The sequence below is a fragment of the Capra hircus genome, chromosome 9 (genome assembly GCF_001704415.2).
Source record: "Capra hircus breed San Clemente chromosome 9, ASM170441v1, whole genome shotgun sequence".
Classification (NCBI taxonomy): domain Eukaryota; kingdom Metazoa; phylum Chordata; class Mammalia; order Artiodactyla; family Bovidae; genus Capra; species Capra hircus.
In genome coordinates this window covers 14,988,082-15,013,700 of record NC_030816.1, presented here as the reverse complement: position 1 = coordinate 15,013,700, position 25,619 = coordinate 14,988,082, and the positions used below count along the sequence as shown (strand labels likewise).

Here is a 25,619-nt window from a genome sequence, read left to right as displayed (position 1 = left end):
TCTTCCCTAAGTCGTTTTGCTTCTCTAAACTCATACCCTGACAAACAGTGCACCTGTTTTACTGGGCTAAGTGCCAGGGGAAGAAAAAATCAGGGAAATTAATTTTCAAGAGCAGTAGATAAATGGCACACCTCATTAGAAAATCTATTTAAAAGGCACATCAGGAGATGTCTGCAAGACTTTCATAAGAAATTGATGCTTCTTACTGTCATATTCTTGCTGGCTCTCTTCTCAGATTACTGATCTTACTTCCTGGTAATAAGATTCAAATTCAAGTTACATTTAATGAGTGCTTCCTATGTGCCAAGCAGGTATGTTTTACATAGATTATCTTCTCTATTTTTTCAAAATTGTTTTGAAATATTTTGTGGAATGCCTGCAAAAAATTACTTTACGTGCTTTGAGACCCACCCCCCCTCCACCGGGTATAGCCACATAATGATTTCCCCTTCTTATGGATGAAAATGCTAATAAATTATGACCCTTATTCTTAAGTTAAGAAAAGCCACAAATCACTACAATTTATTCCCGTACATTCTGACCTAGAGGAAAATCATTAACATACACAAAGGCCTCTAAGTTTGTAGTCATTTCTTTAACAGTACTACTTGCTTGCATTTATTGTTTAGAGAGAAAGTTATATCTGTAAATAAGAAAAAGAAGTCTATAAGGAGTATCAACAAAGACCACAAATTTTGCTACTGAGTCATTAAATTATCAGGACACCCCTCTGTGTTCTGGGAGGACCTCCTGGCTGAGTCTACAGAAGCTTGGGGGCACGGCCTCTAGGAGCCTTGTGATCTCCATTCCACTCCCGCAGGTGTCCTGTTTTGGATGATACAGTCATCCTATGGCGTGGCTTCCTGTGCTCTCTAATTTCTAACTGGAACTCTGTTTCCCAGGATTCCTTTATAGGAATGTTCCAGGTAACTGCTGGGTGTGAGAGAAATTTATAGGAGCTGTGGAAGACAAAATAGAAGTAATGACCATTGTTTATACTCTGAAGGTTGGTGTAGAGCGGGCTTTGCCACCTCTCATGCAACGCACATTATGACAAACACACAGGCTGGTCTTGACCGCTGATAGCAGTGGACTGCATCTCTTAGAGTTCCCACTGGATTTCCTCCTTCAGCATCTCGAAACCCTGGTGGAAGGCTCGTGTCTTCCCAGGGCGGAAGGCACCAGCTCATATTGAAGCTCACCCACATCATCGTAATTAGAGGTGGTAAGAGTCAAACGAGGGTTCCATTCATCCTTAGTCTCCCCTATTCTATTTCCATCTGTCCTTTTCAGTGAAGGGGTTCAGGACATGCTACCCCAACCTGTGGCTCCATAGCATACCAAGCTGGAAGAATTAGAGAAAGAGCATGTGCAAGAATTTTCTGATCTTCCTCTGAAGCTGGTCATAAACCCTCCTGTGAGAGGGCACCCACTATCCCCAGAGGAAAGTAATGTCCTTGTCCCCAAAAGTCCAGAGGAATCTGAATGAACAGGCCTCACTGTGTCCTCCAGCTCGCTACAGTTAGCTCAGACCCTTTTGGTCCTGTCACATTTTTTTTTTACCACTTTTCATCAAAGCAACCACTAAAATGCTCAGGTCTAACTGCCTCTCAAGGTCTTCATTTCCTTATGAAGGGCTCTATGTCACATAGAACTTATATTAAATAAATCTGAATGCCTTTCGCTTGTTAATTTGTCTTTTGCTAGAGGGGCCCTAGCCAAGAATTTACAAAGAGAGAAGAAAAAGATATGTTTCTCTTCTACCCTGTCTTCAACTCTGTCAACTTCTGACCCTGTACCAGATAAATTACAACAGCCTCATAGAGACTGCTTAATCAGCTTCCAAGAATGTGCAAGTCACATAAAATAAATTCCCTATTTTACATTACTTATAGTGACTCTACTCTGATCAAAGTAGACAACAGTATTATTGGAACAGTGTTTCAACATTGCATTTAGTAAGAAATAAAGGGTAGGTGAGATCTCTTATCTAGTATCTGATTTTGATGTCCTAAAATTTGTCCTATTTGAAAAGATGAAGCAAAGTCACAGATTTTTCAGACCAGGAATCCAGGTGTCATCCCTAGCTTACAGACAAGAAAATGGTAACCGCCTAGTAATGCTAACTTGTAGCTATAGACATATAAGTGAACCCAGCCTTTTGAATTAAGCACGTATTAAAAGCCACTCCTACTAGTGCTTCACAAGTAGGTTATACACAGATCAACCAAATCAAATTCAGAAAACAGGGAACTGAGAAGACTGCCCAGATGAGAATCATTCTTCCCAATCCAGTACTTGCTTATGAAAACAGATTTTCACTTCTCTGTACACATTTTTAAATATATTGGAGTTGCTTATCTACTTTTCTCAAGTGCCAGAGCCCAAGGACAGCAAACCTGCCTGGCTTTCAGAACTATTTCTGATATGCTTTCTTCTACCACCAACCTTGTTTTTAAACATTAACAATACATATTTCAAAGACTATTATGCAGTACAGAAGCCTCATCATAGTAATAATATTTATCCCTAGTAAATGTTTGAAAGGCACCAATTAAAAATGGCATTAGAAGCATAAGAGAATCATTTACATTTTGAAACTCTCAATGAAGTGAATGTTTTTTCTGTAAAAATGTTGTTGTTGTAAAAACAACATTAAAAAGGGAGATTGAAAACATAATAAATGGAGAAAAGAAATCAGAATTTTAACATAAGTGTATGTATACTATCCAACCAGTGGTTAACATGAGTGAGAATTTTATGCTGTAATTATACAATGTCCTTGAACTAATATGCTTTTGGTTCTAGAAATTAATTATTCAAATTTTAATTAGCAAAAAGTACTTGAATTTCTTATTTGAAGAATTATATATATATATCTCATTGAGAATTTTAGTTTTGAAATTTTTAAGATTTCAAATCCATTAGAGAATATTTATTTTCCTAGATATGGCCTGGCCGCATGATACCAGCCATTCCAATACACCATCTTTCTCTTTGCACCTGTCTCTCTTTGTCAAGTAAGAGAATTGAATGCTACTTCTTCAGATCCTAAGATTCATAACTTGGCAATATAACTTTCTGACAATATAGTATGTGGTAGCCAACCACCACATCGGCCCAGTGATTTTTGCCTGTGGGCACTCAGACCACTGCGCAGTCTCTTCCAACACTGAGTAAGGACGAACTGTGCGGCAGTGTGTGATTTGCAAGTGTCAGTTATAAAGGGCATTGTGACTTCTGTCTTGCTCTTTCTTGGATCACTCAGTCTAGAGACACCAGGTGCCATGCTCTGAGGACAAACCAGCATTTATTTGACAGCCAAGTGAGTGAGACATCTTGCCAATGACTCTGCAACCCCAGAAAAATTTTCAGATGTCTGCACCCCCAGCCAGTGTTTTCATGGCAACCTCAAGATATACCCTATACCAGGACCACCCACCCAAGCCATCTCCAAATTCCTGACCCACAGAAACTGTGTACAGTGATAGTTATTTATTATTCTTTAAACCTCTTACTTTTAAGATAATTAACTATGCAGCCATAGATGACTATTACAAAATATGACAAGTATCATTTCATCTTATAAACATATTTAATTTCCTTATTCTAATTTTGTTAAATTTGTAGCCCACCAGGCTCCTCTGTCCATGGGTTCTCCAGGCAAGAATACTAGAATGGGTTGCCATTTCCTTCTCCAGGGTATCTTCCCAACCCAGGGATTGAACCCAGGTCTCCTGCATTGCAGGCAGATTCTTTACCATCTGAGCTATAGGGAAGTCCCAAAATTTGAAGAAGAAAATGGCAACCCACTCCAGTATTCTTGCCTAGAAAATTCCACGGACAGAGGAGCCTGGTGGGCTATAGTCCGTGGGGTGGCAAAGAGTACGATAGGACTGAGTGACTAACACACACATAATTTTGTTAAATTAAAACTACTTAAACATTAAATGACTTATTAATTTTTTAAGTTGCTCAGAAGCTGGATGAAATAAAATTTTTATGATAAATATTTGTTTCTTCATAATTATGGAATTATTTCAAAATCAAAATATTAGCATTATTCATTCCTTTAAGCAATATACACCAAAACATATGCTACATAACAGACACTCATGTACAGAGATGAATAAGAGAGTTTCTTCCTTGAATAAGTTTGTTTCTGAATAAGATGGACAAGTAAACAGATACTAATAATACAATGTGATAGCTGCTGATAATACTGGTGCCCCTAAGGGACTAAGAAAAGGAAAGTAGAGCACAGCAAGTTTTTCCTAGGAAATCTGGAAACATTTAGCAAAAATGGGATGAATCCATCCTTCAAGAAGTGAGGAATGAGTCTCTTACTAGTGATATTAAAATGTAAACAGTACTTTGTGATAAACCAGGTTCTGTTCTAAACACTCCACAAATAAATTCATTTATATGATTTCCTTAATAATCTTATTGCACGGGTACTAATATTATCCCCACTATTTAAATGATGAAACGGAAGCAAAGAAATTCCAGGCAACTTTTCTCACACCAGCTAGAAAGTTCCAAGATCTGGATTTATTAATAGTAGTGAGGAAATCCAGTACCAGAGTAAACATTCTTAGCCTCTTTGGTACACTTTCTGCTATATTGGATCATGGAATGGGGAAAGAACAACATGAGCAGAGGCGGGGAGGAGTGAGAGTGTATGTTTTCCTAGGGAAAGAAACAGGTGAGAGCAGTGGGAGGTAAAATGGGGCACATGAGCGGAATCACAAGATGAAAATAAAGGCCAAGCCAAGGACTTGAATTTCATGCCAGGGAAGCTGTACTTGGCAAAAATACGTGATGAAATTTATGTTTTATGAAGATACCTTAAGGGCAATGTTAAAAGGGAGAGACTGGATGAGGCTGGCAAGAAGAAAGTGCACTAGCACCCTTGAAAGACAATCAAGGTCTGAAGTGCAGTAATGGAGACCGCGGTCATACGAGGAGGAAGCAAATTTATGAGGGGCACGAAGGCTGGCTGGCATACAGTATGGTAATTGATCAGGTGCCCAGCAGATTTAAAGGATGACTTGCAGGTTTCTTTTTGCAGGGAATGGAGAGATGGTTAGGTCAATAATAAATATAGAGAACTGGAGGAAGAGTTTTCGCAAAGAAGATGTACTTAATAAGCACTTCTCAAAAGAAATGAAGTAGTAGGAATACAGAGGTTATTTTTTGCCAATCAAATGAAATACCAGTAACAGAGGCATTATCCATAGTTTCCCATTACAGTAGTCCAAGGAAGCTGTGGACTATAAGCGTGTCTTGCATTCAAATACTCTAACCTGAAAGTCTAATTATATGTAGCTGCTCATTTTATCAAATAATTAAGGACAAATTCAACAGTAATTTCTTTAGTACACTTATTAAAATAGTAACTTTACAAATATTAGATTTACATGTAATTCTAAAATACATCTACCATAAAAATTGAAGAACTATATTTTATGACCGTGTGTGTGTTAGTCGCTCAGTCGTGCCCGACTCTTTGCGACCCCATGGACTGCAATCCACCAGGTTCCTCTGTCCATGAGATTTTCCAGGCAAGGGTACTGGAGTGGGTTGCCATTTCCTTCTCCAGGGGATCTTCCCAACCCAGGGATCGAACCCGGGTCTCCTGCACTGCAGGCAAATTCTTTACCAACTGAGCTACAATTTGGTTCTAAATTTGAATGAATGAAAGTCTAAAAAAGAATGGATGAAATATCACAGCCAACTAGGCTCAAGGGAAATGAAATCTCCTAGAGGAATGTAACCAACTGATTTTCACTTAAAATTCTAGGTCATATTTTATATTATTCACATTTTTAACAGTATATTCTTTTAAGAGGCTGCCTTACACACAGTATCGAAACAACTGCCTATTTAAAGCAGATGCTTATGGCTCTCTATAAACAGCCCTTTTGCTCCGGTTGGCATCATGGGATTTGTCTCTCTGTTGTATGATGCTCATACTCACTTTAGCCCAGCTACAATGCTCTGGGGGCAGAGTCAACTCAGTCACACCTCCATGTCAATAAACCCAAGCATACATTTTTATGACTTCCCCTTACTCCTACTAGCATTTCTTTTAACTTAGTCATTTCTTGGCACATATAGTAGATACTTGATGATAATAACTGTTGAATAAGCAAAATACCACAATAAGAAATAGAGGATCTCTTACTGTATAGAAGGCAACGTAACAGTTTCTGTGCTCTACTGAATTCACTCCTACTAAAGAAAGAACAGGTGGGTTGGGGGGTGCTCAGTGAAAATACGAATGAGCACATCAAGAGGTTGATGAAATGTTTTTACTTATGAGACAAAGGCATAAGCATAAACTCATTCATCTATTTATTTAATACTTATAGAGCACCTGACTGATTCCTTCCCTCAAGGAACTCAGTCAGTAGAGCATGGCAGATGTGAAAATAAACAAATATAATTTAAAAAATACAAAAAGATCTTGAACAAAGAGATGAACAACATACTCAAACACTGAACAGGCCACAGTGAAAATCTAGATTTCATTACTTGTGATCTTCCTGCGTGTGTATGTGCTAAGTCACTTTAATCGTGTCTGGCTCTATGCGATCCTATGACAATAGCCAGCCAGGTGCCTCTGTCCATGGGATTCTCCAGGCGAGAATACTACAGCAGGTTGCCAGGCACTCCTCCAGAGGATCTTCCCAACCCAGGGATTGAACCCATGTCTCCTACACTGGCAGGTGGGTTCTTTACTATTAGCACCACCTGGGAAGCTCTGTGCTATACCTATTTCACTTCAAATTATAAAAATATATGGCTGGTCATAGTGTCTCATTACAAATAATTAGAAAACTCAAAATAGGGTGTCTCAGTGGGAGGAGCAAGGGCTTCTCAGGTGGCTCATTGGTAAAGAATTCACCTGCCAATGCAGGAGACATAGGAGATGTGGGTGCAATCCCTGGTTGGGAAAATCCCCGGGAGGAGGGCATGGCAACCCGCTCCACTGCTTCTGCTTGTCCATGGGGTCACAGTGAGTCTTACATGACTGAGTGACTGGGTATGCATGCAATGGGAGCAGCAAAGAGAATATCTGGGAAGGAAGCTTGGGACCAGATGGTGAGGGGACTCACACAATTTTCCATTTATCCAAAAGTGCTTTATTTGGTTTGGTTTAGTTTCATGTTACCCCTTACTCTTTACTCCTTTATAAAGGAGTACTAACGAAGTGTAAGATCTACAAATTATCCTTTATTATTGGTTGATAAAATCCCTATTCCCAAACCAAATATCCACCGCCACCGTGCTTCAGGATCATTATCCTCATGGGACTATAGCATTCAGCTTTTGATCAGCTCTTCAAATAAGGCTGCATTTGAAATCTATAAGGAAAACAGAAGGAAAGAAGGAAAGGTGAAGATGGGAACTAGCCCTCAGTGGCCTTCAAGCATGTTTGTAGGAGGATGCTTTATTTGTGGGGCAAAGAGAAACAAAGCTAGAGCTGGAGAAAACACTGCTTCTTTTCATGTAAGAGCCGAACTTCATGGACCTTACCTGATAAGTTTTTGTAATCCACTAAGTCAAACATAACAACGGCCACAGCTGACCATGTGATGATGAGAGCGATGACCAGAAGCCAGGCTGCTGGGGAGCTGAACGTCGTCACTATATCCTCAGTGACTGTCCTCTTCAGCACTTTTCCAGGGGACTTGGGCACAGATCCATTCTTGCTGTCTATCACAGTGGTGGTTGTAGAGGCATTTCCTAATCAAACATTTGCAAAAAGAGAATTACAGTTTAGAACTTCACATCAAATATTGATGACAAAAAAACCCTCACAAGACACAGACTTATATAAGTACATATAGCTCTTTTACCGCACTCTCTATGGCAGAGTACACCTCCTTAGTGGGAGGGCCAAACTCCCTGTCCATCACCACATTTTTCCCTCCTCAGCATTTACCCTGCACTCTGATACCCACAGGCCCTCATAAGCGGCATTCCTAGTCTCCTAAGCTCCATAAACACTGCCATCCAGGCCACAAACTCTGTCATCCCCTTCAATCACTTTCACATCTCCCTTACCACCGCCTTTATCCACTACCATCAAGGGCAATGGCTTTTTTGGTCAAGTTGCTTTTTAATACCTTTTTCATTTATTTAGGTTCATATGTCAGGTCTAAATGCAAGCAAAATATCTCCTCTGGGAGAGAAACAAAATCAGGGATAAAATAGTTCAAATGGATGAAATTCCTTTTGGATATCCTGGTTTAACAGCGTAATTGACCTCTATTGATGTCATTCATTTTTATTTGTGAAAGGGGCACAGAAGATCTAAGAGATTAATGTTGGAAAAATCTTATTATATCAAAAACTTTTTATACTTGTTTTTAAAAGTCTACACATTTATGACTGAAAATTCAAAAATATAAAAAATAGCAAAATAAATAAATAGATAATTATTTGGAAGCTTTATTAAGTAATAGTTGATTTGTGTTCTCAGTACCTCAAAACAACTGCTCTAATTACACCTACACCTATTTTCTAATTACACCTACTTTTCGGCATATGCAAATAAATACATAAATGTGATTTTATTTGCTCCTGACAAGTCATCATCATACTCTCTGTTATTTTTTTTTACTAGGTGATATATAATAAACATGTTTTCTTGCTGTATGTGTTCCATAAAACACCACTTAAGTGGCTACATGGCACGTCATTCCGTGGCTATGCATAATTTAGTCAAACAGCACTCTACCCTGGAACATGGCAGAAGTTTTCTCAGCACTTATTAATGATTTTTCTATTAGAAGAATTTTCTAAACATAGAATTTCTGGGCAAATAGAATAACTACTTTTATATCTTTTGAGAATATATGCATATTTGAAAGTCTATTTTAGAAAATTGTATATGCAGGCAGTCTGTTTCCTTATCCTTGACAACTCTGGGTATTACCAGTGTTCAAAATATGTGTTATCACATAGTAGGATAATTCAGCTTAATTGGGAATTCTTTGATTATTAGAGATAAGCTTTTTGTATGTTTATTCTTCATTTATATTTCTTATCTTGTGAAGATTTTGTTCATTTTTCTAGAAAGCTCCTTTTGGTGGTTTATTTAATTGTGTTCATATGTACATATATATAATGTATATGTAAGTATTTTGTTTAATATATACGTATACGTACATATATAGGTTTCCCTGGTGACTCAGTGGTAAATAATCCAATGCAGGAGACATGGGTTCAACCCCTGGGTCAGGAAGATCCCCTGGAGGAGAGCATGCCAACTCCCTCTAGTATTCTTGCCTGGACAGTCCGATGGACAGAGGAGCCTGACTGGCTTTAGCCCACGGGGTCGCAAAAGAATGGGACACGATTTCATGATCAAAGCAACAATAAGTGTACATATACATATATGCATGTGTATGCACGCATGTACACATGCATGTTTATAAACAAATACACACTATAGGATAGTACTGCTTTACCCTTACGTTGCAATTTTTTTCCTTCAACTGTTTACCTTTTCTTTTTAATGATACTTTTGTGTATAAACATTTAAAAATTTTGCAACTCCTGTTTCTCCTATAAAGTTGCTGCCTTTGCATGCCCAGAAAGTTGCCCCTCAGTGGAGAGCAGGCATATATGATTATATCAATAACCTTTACTCATAGAAAGTTATCTCAAGAGGAAACTTAGAGATAATTTGAAATAAATACATCATGTTTTATTTAAAAACAATTGAAGACCAACCAGAAATTATACAGATGTGAAGTAAATGCCTAAGTACTAAGGAGAAAAAATACTAACAATCCGAATATTTTTGCCAACATCACAGTTTAACAACATATTTCATATACTTTAAATATGAGCTACATTGTCTGCAAAAATGAAAGAATTACATATCAGGAAAGTGAAAATTTTGATTAATAATATTTTAATATACATAAGAAAATATTTTCAATTTTATCTCTAAATTATATTCCCAATTTCTTTTTTAAAAAGCAAATTTTCAAACTTCTTTGACATTAAAATTTTTTTAAACTTTTTTTTTCCATTCCTAACCAGAAACTTTTTTGACATTTTTCACAAAATAAATTTCACCTAAATGGAATTACTCTTAGAATAATCTTCATTATTATCATCATTACATTGACCACCATTTCCACAGCTAGGATTATAACCACTACTGTCATTAAAAGGAAGGCCTAGAAGTACAAGATTAACCATGCAAACAAAGGTTGAGGGCCTAATTCCTAAATAAACGCAGACATTTATTTCCACTTCATAAGCGTCTATATTAGGCTAAGACATTTTCAACAAACTAGAAAAAAGAATGTTATAATTCCCTCACTGTCTTTTCTAATCAATATTATTTTTTGTAATATAGGAAAAGAGGAACACATACTTTAACTGATTCATATTAATGGATGCTGTTTACCCCATTAACAAAATTAAGAGAGATGGTCAATAAAAAGTTACTTTTGTTATAGTACAAATTGCACTCATCTCACATGCTAGTAAAGTAATGCTCAAAATTCTCCAAGCAGGCTTCAGCAATATGTGAACTGTGAACTCCCTGATGTTCAAGCTCGTTTTAGAAAAGGCACAGGAACCAGAGATCAAATTGCCAGCATCCGCTGGATCATGGAAAAAGCAAGAGAGTTCCAGAAAAACATCTATTTCTGCTTTCTTGACTTTGCCAAAGCCTTTCACTGTGTGGATCACAATAAACTGTGGAAAATTCTGAAAGAGATGGGAATACCAGACCACCTAATCTGCCTCTTGAGAAATCTGTATGCAGGCCAGGAAGCAACAGTTAGAACTGGACATGGAACAACAGTTCCAAATAGGAAAAGGAGTATGTCAAGGCTGTATATTGTCACCCTGCTTATTTAATTTCTATGCAGAGTCCATCATGGGAAACGCTGGACTGGAAGAAACACAAGCTGGAATCAAGATTGCTGGGAGAAATATCAATAACCTCAGATATGCAGATGACACCACCCTTATGGCAGAAAGTGAAGAGGAACTAAAAAGCCTCTTGATGAAAGTGAAAGAGGAGAGCAAAAGAGGTGGCTTAAAGCTCAACATTCAGAAAACGAAGATCATGGCATCTGGTCCCATCACTTCATGGCAAATAGATGGGAAAACAGTAGAAACAGTGTCAGACTTTATTTTTTTGGGCTCCAAAATGACTGCAGATGGTGATTGCAGCCATGAAATTAAAAGACGCTTACTCCTTGGAAGAACAGTTATGACCAACCTAGATAGCATATTCAAAAGCAGGGACATTACTTTGCCGACTAAGGTCCATCTAGTCAAGGCTATGGTTTTTCCTATGGTCATGTATGGATGTGAGAGTTGGACTGTGATGAAGGCTGAGCGCCAAAGAATTGATGTTTTTGAACTGCGGTGTTGGAGAAGACTCTTGAGAGTCCCTTGGACTGCAAGGAGATCCAACCAGTCCATTCTAAAGGAGATCAACCCTGGGATTTCTTTGGAAGGACTGATGCTAAAGCTGAAACTCCAGTACTTTGGCCACCTCATGAGAAGAGTTGACTCATTGGAAAAGACTCTGATGCTGGGAGGGATTGGGGGCAGGAGGAGAAGGGGACGACCAAGGATGAGATGGCTGGATGGCATCACGGACTCAATGGACCTGAGTCTGAGTGAACTCCGGGAGATGGTGATGGACAGGGAGGCCTGGCGTGCTGCGATTCATGGGGTCGCAGAGTCGGACATGACTGAGCAACTGAACTGAAGTGAAGTGAACTGAACTGAACTGAATTCTTTAAAAGTACAAAAATAATGTTTGAACCCTCAAACAGATGTGTACACCAGATACTTAAAGTATAAATCCATTCATAAGACAATTAATTGACAGAAGAAATGAAAATAACACATGCAAAATTAAGTTTTCCAGTTAATAAAGTTTTACCCTTTTGTTTCTTTACCAATAAAATGGTAATTACCTCCCCTATATATTAAAAAAATAAAATAATGACATAAAATCTAGACTGACTAGGCGAAAGAAAATCAAACACATTTAAGTGTATACATATATTAGCAGGTATTAATAACAAACACCTGGAAAGGGCAATCCAGGATTCTTGCCTGGGAAATCCCATGGACGGAGGAGCCTGGTGGGATATAGTCCATAGTCACAAATAGTGGAACATGATCTAGCGCCTAAATAACAATAGCAATCGGACATAACTAGTGCAACTATTTTGAGATGACAGTGGTAAGTCTAGGCATACATTTTTAAGAGTAAAAAGCTGATGAGAAACATCAGTGGTAAAAACATTTAGTTAAAATTTTAAAACAACTTTAGCTATAAATTAACAATAGTAACAATGAATTTCCTTCTCTGAAAAACTGTGTGAATACATATCTCAAGCTCAAGAACTCAATTTAGTTGAAATGATACCAAGATGGAAAAATACCTTTAAAAAACAGATTTCACAGACTGTACTTGAGACAGTGTTCGAAGAAGAAAAAATTGGAAAGAGCTCATATCATATCCTCTCATTGATTTTGGTGCCAAATTCCCATCACTTCTAAATGGCAGTTCTGAAAATGGATGAATGATAGAAGTGCTTTGAAATGCGATTTAAGACTCAAGTGGGGCTACAAGTGAATCAAATCTTTGGAATAATGATTTGCAGGAGAATAAGTGAATTGTAAGTGTTTAGAAGAGGCCCACCTGAAAGCTGATATGTTGCTGATCTCCTGATTTTTAACCTCGGAAGGCTTTCTACTACGACTGTATAGAGAACATGGGAAGAATTGCTTTTGCTCTTCAGATTCACTTCAGTGAACTGTGTATTAGAGAGTATTTCTGTAGACAATGTGGTACACAGCTGCTTGGTATCTTGAAACTGAATGACTAAACTTACTGAAATTTGATACAAAATTAGTTGAACTCCGGTCACATTTTTAAAAGAGAAAATTTTAATATAGTAAGAATTTATATATTGTTTCCTTTTTTATCAGAAAAAAATGAGAAACTATAAATTCAGGAAGTAATGTAAGTTTAGAGTTAAAATATTACTTTTAATTGCTTAAAGAACTGCTTTTAATGTATATTCTAAATTTTATTTCACCAACAGTCCTGCCTAATATGGTATGATATTTTAAATAAATACAAAATAAATTTAACACTAAGCAATTTTTAAAATCTTTTTGATTTCTTTCGTCTTCACATCTTCAAAAATTCTACTTAAGAATTAAGATTAAAAAGTGATGAAAACATATTCTGAGTATCCAACAATAAAACCATAAGCAATTTAAAAGTAATCTGAAGGTTATTTTGTTTAAGGAAAATTATGTGTTGCCTTTGTTATGGAACTGGCTCAGAGGTTAAAGCATCTGCCTGGAATGCAGGAGACCCTGGTTCGATCCCTGGGTGGGGAAGATCCCCTGGAGAAGGAAATGGCAACCTACTCCAGTACTCTTGCCTGGAGAATCCCATGGAGGGAGGAGCCTGGTGGGCTACAGTCCATGAGGTCGCAAAGAGTTGGACACGACTAAGTGAATTCACTTCACTTCACTTGGTTATGGAAACACATTTGCTTGTACCTTTCAATTTCCATTCACATTTATTTACAGACGCCACACACACGCACAGTCAAGAGGAATAAAATTGAGCGGAAATAAATCGCCTTCTCTGACAGCTGGTCAAGATAAATGCAAAGAACAGAGTGTGTAATCTGAGATTATTTAACTTTTGAGAAGCACTTTGAAGATGACAAGAGCTAGTTATTGATATGGCAGAAAAAAATGAGAGGTAAATATTACTGAGTAATTTGACACAGGTGATGCTTCTTGAAAGTTGGCGTCTCACAATTGAAGCAGAGCAGTGAGGGTATATGACGGCATTTTCCATGACTGCTTTTTCATTCCCTTCCTTTTGATTTCATACAAATTACTTTGATTGCCAGACAGCCAGAATCAGCTTCAAAAGAAGTGGGGCTCTGGCTGGAGGGCCAAGAGACTCTGCTCTATAAAATAAAATTAGGGGCTGTCTATGTAGTGGTTCCAAAGCCCAGCTTCACAGACAGGTTATGCACTGTAGAATAAATCACAAGCCTTATGAAAGAACTCACTTAACCTCCCCATGCCTTGTTAATCAGATGAGGAAACCGCCATGCACACTTGACCATTATTACTCCTCTGAGACAAGAGCAATGCACGCTCTTCCAGGATGCTCAAGAAAGACACCTATACTCTACAATGGTATAAATAAAGTATTGCATATCCAATTCATAAAAACATTAATTATGAATTCACATTTAAAGAGGCAGTTTATGGAAAATTCTAACACTAAATTTTTTCTTCAAAAATTAGAGAGCAAAGAAGAGAGGGGGAGTATATACTATCCAAGAAAAAAAATGTTATTTCAAAATTACATTAAGAATGTAATTCCCAATTACAAGAATGACCTTTACTATATATTTAAGTGTTTCAGAAAACATGCACGTAAGTAACAATTTGGGGGAAACTCTATTGAAAAGATCGTTAAGCAAATACAGTTGAAGAGTGAAGATTTATACATTTTTTAACGTGTATATTTTATTAATCCTAGTGTTTGAAGAATGTCTATATGTATAAATCCTATATTGATAACAAACATGGTTATCAAAGGGGAAATGTGGCAGGGAGTGAAAATCAGAAGCTTGGGATAAACACACATACTATATATATAAAATGGATAACCAATAAGAGCCTATTATATAGCACTGGGTACTCCACTCAATATTTTGTGATGACCTATGCGAGAAAATAATCTAAAAAAGAAATAATATATGTATATGCATAACTGAATCACTTTGCTGTACACCTGAAATTAACACAAAATTGTATTAATAAATCAACTATACTACAATAAAAAATGTCTATGTATCATATGAAGAAATCTTGTACAATTAAATCATGCTTCTTCTTGTATATATAAAGTGAATGAAAATGGATTTTGAGGGCAAGATAAATCATGACAATTCCCAAAAATAATCTTTATCAAAATAATCCTAGATATTCTAATTGATATAAATATGTGTGTAATATCAGTAAACCATGAGTAGTATTTAACATAAGTTTTAGAAAAATCTAGATTCTAAGCACTTTAAAAGAAACTATATATTCTTTCAAGGTAAAAACTGCTTTTGTCTTAAACCAGAAACTGACCCCCTGCCAATTTCAATGAAAGGTAAATTGCCATCTTTTCCCCCAGATCTGGGGCATGTGATTATTATAATATTTCAGAGGATGATTTGGCTACCTAAGTTACCTGGGAGATGGAGAGACAGACACATCTATTTTATGTTATCTAGCACCCCTTCCTACCTACCCACTGACTCTACTCTTCCCGCAAGTGAATTTCTTTTTCCAGGGCTGAGATTAGAAAATGAACCCTCCCTCAGTCATAGCAATGGGCCTTTAAGACAAGCCTGGCCATCATTTGCCCAGGACTGTGAAGGGATGGTGCAATCAGAAACCTCACGTTTCATGAAACTGTTGGAGGACACTCTTTCTGCGGGGGTTGCCAAGCTGGTAGGATCTGCCAGTGGCTCTCTAGCCCACCAGTTAAAGAACCTGCTGCTAGATAGAAACAGGCAGAGTCCAGACACCACCGTTTGGGTTCATGGTGCCAGCTGTGTTTAGGGCCAGATTGATCTCTGGACTTTCCGGTTATATGAGAATATATGAACTCCTTTAATTTGGCTGAGTCCACATTACCAGCCATCACGAATTCTGATTGATGGTTTTGCTTCTGCTAGGAGTGTAAATAATTATTTTCCTTCACTTGTTTGTGTCATAAGAAGTGAGGATCAGTCAGAATGATTAAAAATATCTAGCTTTTCTTTTTTTAATTAAATCATTTCTGAAAGAAAATCTCAAATCTCACTCTTACGTTTTAAGTGGTTGTGCTATTATGGTCCTAAATGAAATGAGGTGTTCTGGTTAAGGTCAAATTTTAATATTAAAGTGCTCCTTCTAGGAGGAACTCCCTTGTGCTCTGGGTGAGAGGCAGGATCTCCCTCCGTGGGCAGGGACCTCTCGCTGTGACGTGCTAGCTCACCTCCCAGTACTCTTACGGCCAGGTAACAGATGTCTCTTCTTGCATTGGTACCAGTAAGCCTACTTTTCCCCTACCTTTTGAACTTTTCTTTTTCGACACAGCAGTTCCTCTCCATTCAGAAAACTTGTTTTCTGACAAATAGCAAATTGAATTTAAAGGTGAAAAGCAATGATAAGTGCATAACTAGAATTCACTTTCTGAAAATGTATTGAACTTAAAATACATTGTTTCACCAATCTAAAGTGGGTAAGGATTTCTGGTGAATTCCTTTTTTATTTCTATTTTTTTAAAATAGAAACTCCACTCTTTTTCTTTTAAATTATTTTAATTGGAGGCTAATTACTTTATAATATGAGGCAGTTTTTGCCATAAATCGACATGAATTGGCTCTGGGTGCAGGTGTGCCCCCATTCTGAACCAGCCTCCCACCCTCCTTCCCACCTATCCCTCTGGGTTGTCTGAGAGCACCGGTTTTGAGTGCTCTGCTTCATGCACCCAACTTGCACTTGTCATCTATTTCACATATGGTAATATACATGTTTCACTGCTATACTCTCAAATCATCCCATCCTTGCCTTATCCCACAGAGTGCAAAAGACTGTTCTTTACGTCTGTGTCTCTTTTGCTGTTTTGCATATAGGGTCTTTGTTACCGTCTTTCTAAATTCCATATTATGAGTTAGTATACTGTATTGGTGTTTCTCTTTCTGACTTACTTCACTCTAACAGGCTCCAGTTTCATCCACCTCATTAGAACTGATTCAAATTCATTCCTTTTAATAACTGACTAATACTCCATTGTGTATATGTATCACAGCTTTCTTATCCATTTGTCTGCTGATGGACATCTAGATTGCTCCCATGTCCTAGTTATTGTAAACAGTGCTGCAACAAACATTGGGGTACACGTGTCTCTTTCAATTCTGCTGAAATTCCACTCTTGAAAGCCAAATTCTCTTTCAAGAATTGCCTCAAATCTCAACTCCATAATAATATTCCCCTGATCTTATTAAGTGAACACTACTGTTCTTATTTATGATTCTATAACATTTTCTTAACACAATACATGGATGAAATTATCCAAACTCTTCTACAGTTTTTCTTTTGTTTTCAACAAAATTCCAGGTTGGAAGCAAGTCATTTATCCTCTCATATCTTTAGCACAGCACTTACTTTACACAGTGTGGCCCCAATAAATACTTATTTAATGTGAAAAAATTCATGTTTGCCAAAGAAAATCAACTAAAGAAACTGTCATAATAAATAGCATCTATTTCTACAGATAGAAGGATCTGCAGGATGCAGCGAATTTGTAAGAAATAAAAAAACTTAAAGTGGTTCATTTTCAAGGACTTTTGGCTTTGAGTGGAAAAATTACTACCAGCCAAACTTGCCTAACAGCTTACTTATGTATGTAGTGTTTGTAAGGATTACAAAAGTAGAAAGTCTGAGCAAACAAAGGGAGGGTGGGATGCCTAGGATTTTCATGCAGACTCATTCTATTGGTGAGTTCAAAACAGAAGAACAGGAACAGGGTTTCATGCAGACTCATTCTACTGATGAATGCAAAACATAAGAATGGGATAGGTGCACAGGAAAGGAGGAAACAAGGTGTCAGGGAGGGGCCCGCCTAGAAGGAGGGAGGGAATAAACTTGGGCAACATCTGGGAAGACTGTTCACCCCACAGTACTCAGCCAGTGAGGAGCTGGGGGAGGAAACTGCACACTAGGAGACAAATTGCTTGTGATGACACTGGTTGTGCCTGCTCACCAGACACCGGACCTTGCAAGACCATCACTAAAGCCTTGCTTCCTGCCAGTGGCTTTTATTTCCGACAATTTCGATCCAGAAATAAATATAAACCAAAATATATTTTTATGACATGAGACAACGTTGAATTAAGATATATGTTTACTGACAGAAGTAAAAGCACGTCTATTCAGAAATTTTGCCATATGCAGCCACATAGGTGGACTTGAGTATTATTCTAAGTGAAATAATTCACACAGAGAAAGAGAAATACTATATGATGTCACTTATACATAAAATCAAAAAATACAACAAACTAGTGACTATAACATAAAAGAAGATTTAAACATACAGAGAACAAACTAGTGGTTACTAGTGGGGAGAAGGGAGAGGAAATGAAGGGGCGGGAAGCACAGACTACTGGGTGTAAGACAGGCTCCAAGTTGTTTTGTGCAACACAAGGAAAATAGCCAATATTTTGTGAGGACTGTAAATGGAAAGTAAAATTGTATAGAATTAAAACTGTACAGAATTTTAAAAAATTAATGTTAAAAAAATTGTTCAGGGTGCATTTCAAAAGAAGTAGAAAGTTTAGTTGGTCAAAATAATTAATTAAAGCTTCCACAGAGGAGGAAACATGAGTGGGGCAGAGAAAAAGACGTTCAATCTTCTTGACTAAAAAAGCTTTTATTTACTAAATAAACCCACTCCAGTGCTCTTGCCTGGAAAATCCCATGGTTGGAGGATGCACTGGTGGGCTGCAGTCCATGGGGTTGCGAAGAGTCGGACAGGACTGAGCGACTTCACTTTCACTTTTCACTTTCCTGCGTTGGAGAAGGACATGGCAACCCACTCCAGTGTTCTTGCCTGGAGAATCCCAGGGATGGTGGAGCCTGGTGGGCTGCTGTCTGTGGGGTCGTACAGAGTCGGACACGACTGAAGTGACTTAGCAGCAGCAGCCAATAATTAAGAAGAGACACTCCTTTCCAATGAGGCAATTAAAACATTATTAAGGTTGTTAAATCTCCAAAAGGTACAACACCTGGGAGAGGTTTCTACAAGCAGATTTTAGTCAGTGTGCAGCTGACTAAAAGTGCTGAGGATCAAGTTACAAATATGTGGCGGTGCAGTTTCCTAGTCAGCTAGGGATCATCACAAAATACCACAGGCTGGGTGCCTTAAACAACAGGAACTGATTTTCTCACAGTTTTGGAGGCCGGAAGTCTTAGATCAGGGTGCCAGCACGGTTAGTTTCTGGGGAGGACTCTCTTGCTGGCTTGCAGATTACGGCCTTCTCACTGGGTGTTCGCATGGCAGGGAGGGCTTAGCAAGCTCCATAATGTCTCCCTGTATAAGGGAACTAATTTCATTATAAGGGCTCTACCTCTATGACTTAAACTAAACCTAATTACCTCCAAACACCTTGTCTCCAAGTACCATTACGCCGAGGAATAAATAGGGCTTCAACATGTGAACGTGGGGGACACAATTCAGTCCATCGCCTGCATGTTTCTGTTTGATTATTTAAAAATTACTCAAGCAAACATTAATATAATTAAGCTTAGTAGAGAAAGCTATGTTAATAGAGTTATATCTTTCATACTAAATTAAAGGAAATCGTGGCCACGGCCCCATACTACCAGTACGTGCCCAAGTAACCCAAATCAAAATGTCAGTGCAATAGCTTAGTGATGGAAAGTAATCAACAAGACCCATGATGTGACTTTTTCATGGCAATGATTTTGAGAGATTCAATCAGATTCATTTTAGGCAAATAACCTATCCTGACTTCATGGGCCCAGAAATTCTAATGCAAGAAGATAAGTCATTTGGGGATCTGATTTTCTCAGTTTGAAGTTTGAATATGGGATTGATAAAAAAATCTCCCAGATTCTGTGGATTCAGTTTTAGGCAAAGAAATATTAAGACACTGGTTCCTAGCAAATATGATTTCAATAGAATAGATATAAGATCCATGAGGTATATTTAGTTCTTTTGAGAAATTAATCTTCTAGTATTTTATGTTCGGGTTGACATGTTTTCTTCCTGTGCTAAATATATATAATTGAAATGCTTTACCTAGCCCCAGAAATTTTCCTGCTAAATAGCCCCACTGTCACTGAATTACAAACTCCTTGAAAGAGATGTGAGAGTTGGACTGTGAAGAAGGCTGAGCGCCGAAGAATTGATGCTTTTGAACTGTGGTGTTGGAGATGACTCTTGAGAGTCCCTCGGACTGCAAGGAGATCCAACCAGTCCATTCTGAAGGAGATCAGCCCTGGGATTTCTTTGGAAAGAATGATGCTAAAGCTGAAACTCCAGTACTTTGGCCACCTCATGCGAAGAGTTGACTCATTGGAAAAGACTCTGATGCTGGGAGGGATTGGGGGCAGGAGGAGAGAGGGACGACAGAGGATGAGATGGCTGGATGGCATCACCGACTCGATGGACGTGAGTCTGAGTGAACTCCGGGAGTTGGTGATGGACAGGGAGGCCTGGCGTGCTGCGATTCATGGGGTCACAAAGAGTTGGACACAACTGAGCGACTGAACTGACTGAACTGAAAGAGAAAAGGACTGAGTAATGAACCTGCTATTTCAATTTGGGAAAAAGTCCTAAATTCAATGCTTCAACATCACTAACTTTCCACAACTTGTTGACTCAAATGTGTGTTTTTTACTTTATTTTTCTGAAATTTTCATGGAAATCAACTCTTCTATAAGAATTAATCATCTCCAGCTGCTTTTGCCTCAGAGGAGTCGAAGCCTACCAATGCGGTGTCACAATAGCTTTTACTTTCTTTCCATTAAGAGAGTGTAACAGTCCTCCCTGCCCCAAAAGAGCACACAGCACATTTATACTCTTTTCATTTGAAGGTACTCTGTAATAAGGACATCAAGGAATGCTTCTGCTTAAAACTATAGTCATATAAAAATGATTGGTTTCTCACACTGCATCACCTACTTTCAGGAAACTTAAGGAAATGCAAGAACTTTCAAGTTCTTTCAAGAAATGCAACACTTCTTTCACGTTTACTTCTCTGAGTGAATTTTTAGGCAATTGTTTCATGAACCAACCTGGTTTATTTCCGACATAGTTAATGTTAGTCACAGTCACGTCCAACTCCTTACTGTCTGGCTCCTCTATCCATGGATTTCTCCAGGGAAGAATACGGAAGTAGGTAGCCAATCCCTTCTCCAGAGGATTGTCTTGAGCCAGGGATCAAACTCAGGTTTCCTGTATCGCAGGTGAGTTCTTTACCATCTGAGCCAGCAGGGAAACCCTATTTTTGACATGGGGTTGCTTTAGTCTCTAAGTCGTGACTAACTCTTTTGACTCCATAGCCTGCCAGACTCCTCTGTCCATGGGATTCTCCAGGTGAGAATACTGCAGTGGGTTGTCATTTCCTTCTCCAGAGGATCTTCCCAACCCAGGAATTGAACCCAGGTCTCCTGCATTGCAAGCAGACGCTTTACTGACTGAGCTACGAGGGAAGTCCACATTTTTTACATACTTATATATAAATAAGGGCGTCCCAGGTGGCACTAGGAGTAAAGAACCTGCCTGCCAATGCAGGAGATGTAAGAGGCACAGGTTCCATCCCTGGGTTGGGAAGATCCCCTGAAGGAGGACATGGCAACTCACTCCAGTATTCTTGCCTGGAGAATCCCACGGACAGAAGAGCCTGGGGGGCTACAGACCATAGGATCACAAACAGTCAGACACAAATGAAGCAACGAGGCACACACCACACAAATATAAATAAAAGTAAATCTGTGTTTTCTATTTATAAAGAAATTTGTATCCGTTTGTTGGAAAATAGTGATAATTCAATAGCATAAAGTTTTCATATGTGCATATATATGGATAAAGATATTTTAGAGTATATAATCATTAAGTAGGGATATAACTGATTTTATTGAGTACCTCAGGGGCTTTTAAAATAAATAAAAATTACAATGAAGTACCACTGTTTTCATGCATCTGTAATTATTAGTAATATAAACTGACACTGTCTATAATCACTCCAGAATTAATGCTATTGCCATATCTGAATTAAAAACAGACACATAGATTTTTTAAAAAAGTTTTTATTGGAGTATAGCTGCTTTAAAATGAGTTAGTTTCTGCTGTACAGTGAACTGAATCAGTTATACCTGTATATATATCCACTCTTTCTTAGATTCTTTTTCCATACCAGTCATTACTAAGTACTGAGAAGCATTTCCTATGCTATACAATAGGTCACTATTAGCTATCAATTTTATATATTATAGTGTATATTGATCAATACCAATCTCCCAGTTTATCTCTCCCTCCTCCTTGTTCTCCACCATGCCCCTGCACCCCGGTAAACACAAGTGTGTTTTCTACACCTGTGACTCTATTTCTGTTTTGTAAATAAGTTCCTCACCAGGCTTCTCTATTCACAGAATTCTCCAGGCAAGAATACTGAAGTGGGTTGCCATTTCCTTCTCCAGGGGATCTTACCAACCCAGGGATTGAACCTGGGTCTCCTGCATTGCAGGCCGGTTCTTTACCATTTGAGCCACTAGGGAATCTCAAAAATACCCTTCTGTTTCTGCCCGGTTTCAAACGGGGGAACCTTTCACATGTTCGGGGAATATAATAAACACTACACTATGGAAACCAAGTAAATAAGTTCACTTGTACTATTTCTTTAGATTCTATATATAAGTGATATCATATGATATTTGTCTTTTTCTGTTTGACTTACTTAGTATGACAATCTCTAAGTCCATCCACATTGCTACAAATTATATTATTTCCTTCTTCTTTATGGCTGACTAGTAGCCCACTGTATATATATACCGCATTTTCTTTATTTATTTCTTCTGTTTAGAATTTTTTAATATTGAGTGAAGTAAAATACTTAAATTTTGTGAGAAAAAAAGTATGCTTAGAATTGGGCACCATTATAATAGAATATTATATTTTGTTTAACTTGAACCCAAATCTTCATTAAGCTATTTGATAGGTTTAGAACCAATCAGAATAACCTAGCCCAAACTTTCATCTTTCTGAACTGAGTCCATATACCCCACGAAGAAAAACACATATTGCGTGAATAAAATACAGTCTGAAAAATTTATTAGAGAGGGAAGATTTGCTGTGTATTTTTTTAAATCATCTACTCTATAGGGAAAATATCAGCTTCCTGTGCTTTTCAAAGGACTTCCAAATGAGCTTGAAGCTCTTTTATGTATTTCTGAAAAGAACATTAAGGTATCCATGCCCATACTTGAAAAATGCAAGCAATTAGGTAAACACAAACAATACTTTATACAAATCTTCTAAGGAACTTACTGGGTTTTAGAAACAGCTGATAAAGCTGCACGCATGATATGAAACGGAACTGAGACAGAGGAGTTAAAGAGAACCAGCTGAAGAGTTAAAAAGACTCTTCAGAATCTTTTCTGAAGACTACTCATTATCAGAGTTTTCAAAGTATTATGTATTGCTTATTCTCTAGCACATCATCCTCTGAATTATTTGTCCAAATAGACTAAAAATTGATCTTAAATTGTATGTGAGGAGGATGCCACTCATTGGCAACTAATATAAAGGCTTTTTCTTTAGGCAATTAAAATTCTGATACAAAAAATGTGAGAAAGCAAAGAGATAAACAAAATGATGAATGGTTTAACTTTTTCCTTTTAGCCCCTTCATACCTATCAACATTTCAGTTTTTATTGAGCAGAAGAGCAGTCATTTTACTGTGTATTCTGAAGATAAAATTATATCTTCAGCACCTCAAGGAGTAAGAAATAAATGGAAAACTAGGCCATTATTTTCTAAGAACCTACTCGGTATTTACTGTCGGGTGGGCTTCCCAGCTGGTACCACATTCTGGGTGGTAAAGAATCCACATGCCAATGGAGGACAGTAAGAGATGCAGCTTCGATCCCTGGGTCAGGAAGATCCCCTGGAAGAGGCCACGGCAACACACTCCAGTCCTCTTGATTAGAGAATCCCATGGACAGAGGGGCCTGACAGGCTATAGTCCATAGGGTCACAAAGACTTGGACACGACTGAAGCAACTTGGGATGCACACATGGACTCGACTTTGGTATTCATGTTAAGGACTAGGAGAGAGGGGCCACTTTCCTCAGAGTTAATCCAGGGTTACCACAGTGTGCTGGGTCTGTCAGTATTATACAGAACAGTGAAATTCCCTAACCTATCATTTGAAAAGCTTATACGAATAGGATTTTACTATTGACAGACCGATATTTCTGACATTAGATCACTCTGAGCAGTTATTTCTATGGACTGAGCATTTTTATAGGCTTTATTTGACTAAGCTTATCCAAGCATTGCAGCTGCATTAGTATTATCAAGCCATAGCAAATTCAGTAAAATAAGCTTTATAAAATTTTGGTTGCCCTATAGCATGTGTTTTTAGAAACTACTAAGCAGCTTTAGCTGGAGGAACACAGCTCCACCGTTACGCTCTACAAGATTCTTGCCATCCAACGTCTCTTCCCATCTTAGAGGAGAAGAGAAATGAGAAACAATTTAGGGATCATTTTTCTTGCATAAAAATCACTTTCCCTTGTAATGTTATAACAAAAGGGAAATGTATTAAATATTCAAATATAAATATTAAACCCTTTGATTCAGTATTAGAGGAGGTTCTTCGAAGATGGCATCAGATCTTTTCTGCATCTTAGTTCTGTGGAAATGTGCCTCCTATAAAAGACTCCAGAGATTGTAAAAAGAATCAGATCATAAAAAAATTTTGCTAAGGCAATTTTCATAAGAAAATCATAACTGTTAATACTCTAGTCCTAAAACTGATCATAATTGTGTTGTTTTAGGCTTATAAAGCAAATGAAAGACAACCACACAAGCCAGATTTTCTGGATATGTGTATGTGTGTGTGTGTGTTATTTCCTGGAATAAAACTCAGTTATTTCAGAAGCCACAGTGATTCATAAAGTGCATTTGGCTTCCAAAGGTAACTGAAATTATTCAAGTAATGACTTCTGGAAATAATGGTCTTGATTACTTTCTCTCTGTTATAGAAATGCTAAATTTTTAAAAAATATATATGTATGTGTGTGTATTTAAACATTTGTATCCACAGCTAAACACAAACATAATAGGTTAGGCAGACATATGCCATCAACATATTTTAATGAAATGATAGACTATCAAAACCCAAGGTAATTACAATAAGGCCACTACTTATCCAAATTTTTCATTTTTCACTAAATTGAAATACTAGATCCTTTGAACCAAATGTCTTTGCCATTCAGTCACTAAGTCATGTCCAACTCTTTGTGATCCCATGAACTACAGTAAGCAAGGCTTCCCTGTCCATCACTGTCTCCCAGAGTTTGCTCAAACTCAGGTCCATTGAGTCAGTGATGCCATCCAACCATCTCATCCTCTGTTTCCCCCTTCTCCTCCTGCTTTCAATCCTTCCCAGCATCAACGTCTTTTCCAATGAGTTGGCTCTTCACATCAGGTGGCCAAAGTATTGGAGCTTCAGCTTCAGCATCAGTCCTTCCAGTAAATATTCAGGGGTGATTTCCTTTAGGAATGAGTGGCTTGATCTCGTTGCTGTCCAAGGGACTCTCAAGAGTCTTCTCCAGGCACCACAGTAGAAAAGAATCACTTCTTCAGCACTCAGCCTTCTTTATGGTCCAACTCTCATATCTGTACATGACTACTGGAAAGACCATAGCCCTGACTATGCAGACCTTTGGTGGCAAAGTGATGTCTCTGCTTTTAAGTATGCTGTCTAGATTTGTCATACTTTTC

General features: G+C 37.9%; 1 protein-coding gene across 33 annotated transcripts in view; it reads right to left on the bottom strand.

The window, feature by feature from the left end:
* The window catches only part of TRDN (triadin), a 407,610-nt gene that overhangs the window by 341,079 nt on the left and 40,912 nt on the right, over positions 1-25,619 (bottom strand). For all 33 annotated transcript variants that reach the window (XR_001918516.1, XR_001918517.1, XR_001918515.1 and 30 more), the window contains exon 2: positions 7,543-7,752. Coding sequence is in view for 28 of the 33 variants with exons in the window: in XM_018052961.1 (XP_017908450.1) it covers positions 7,543-7,752 (210 nt within the window). In the remaining 5 variants the exon portion in view is untranslated. The remainder of the gene's footprint in view (positions 1-7,542; positions 7,753-25,619) is intronic.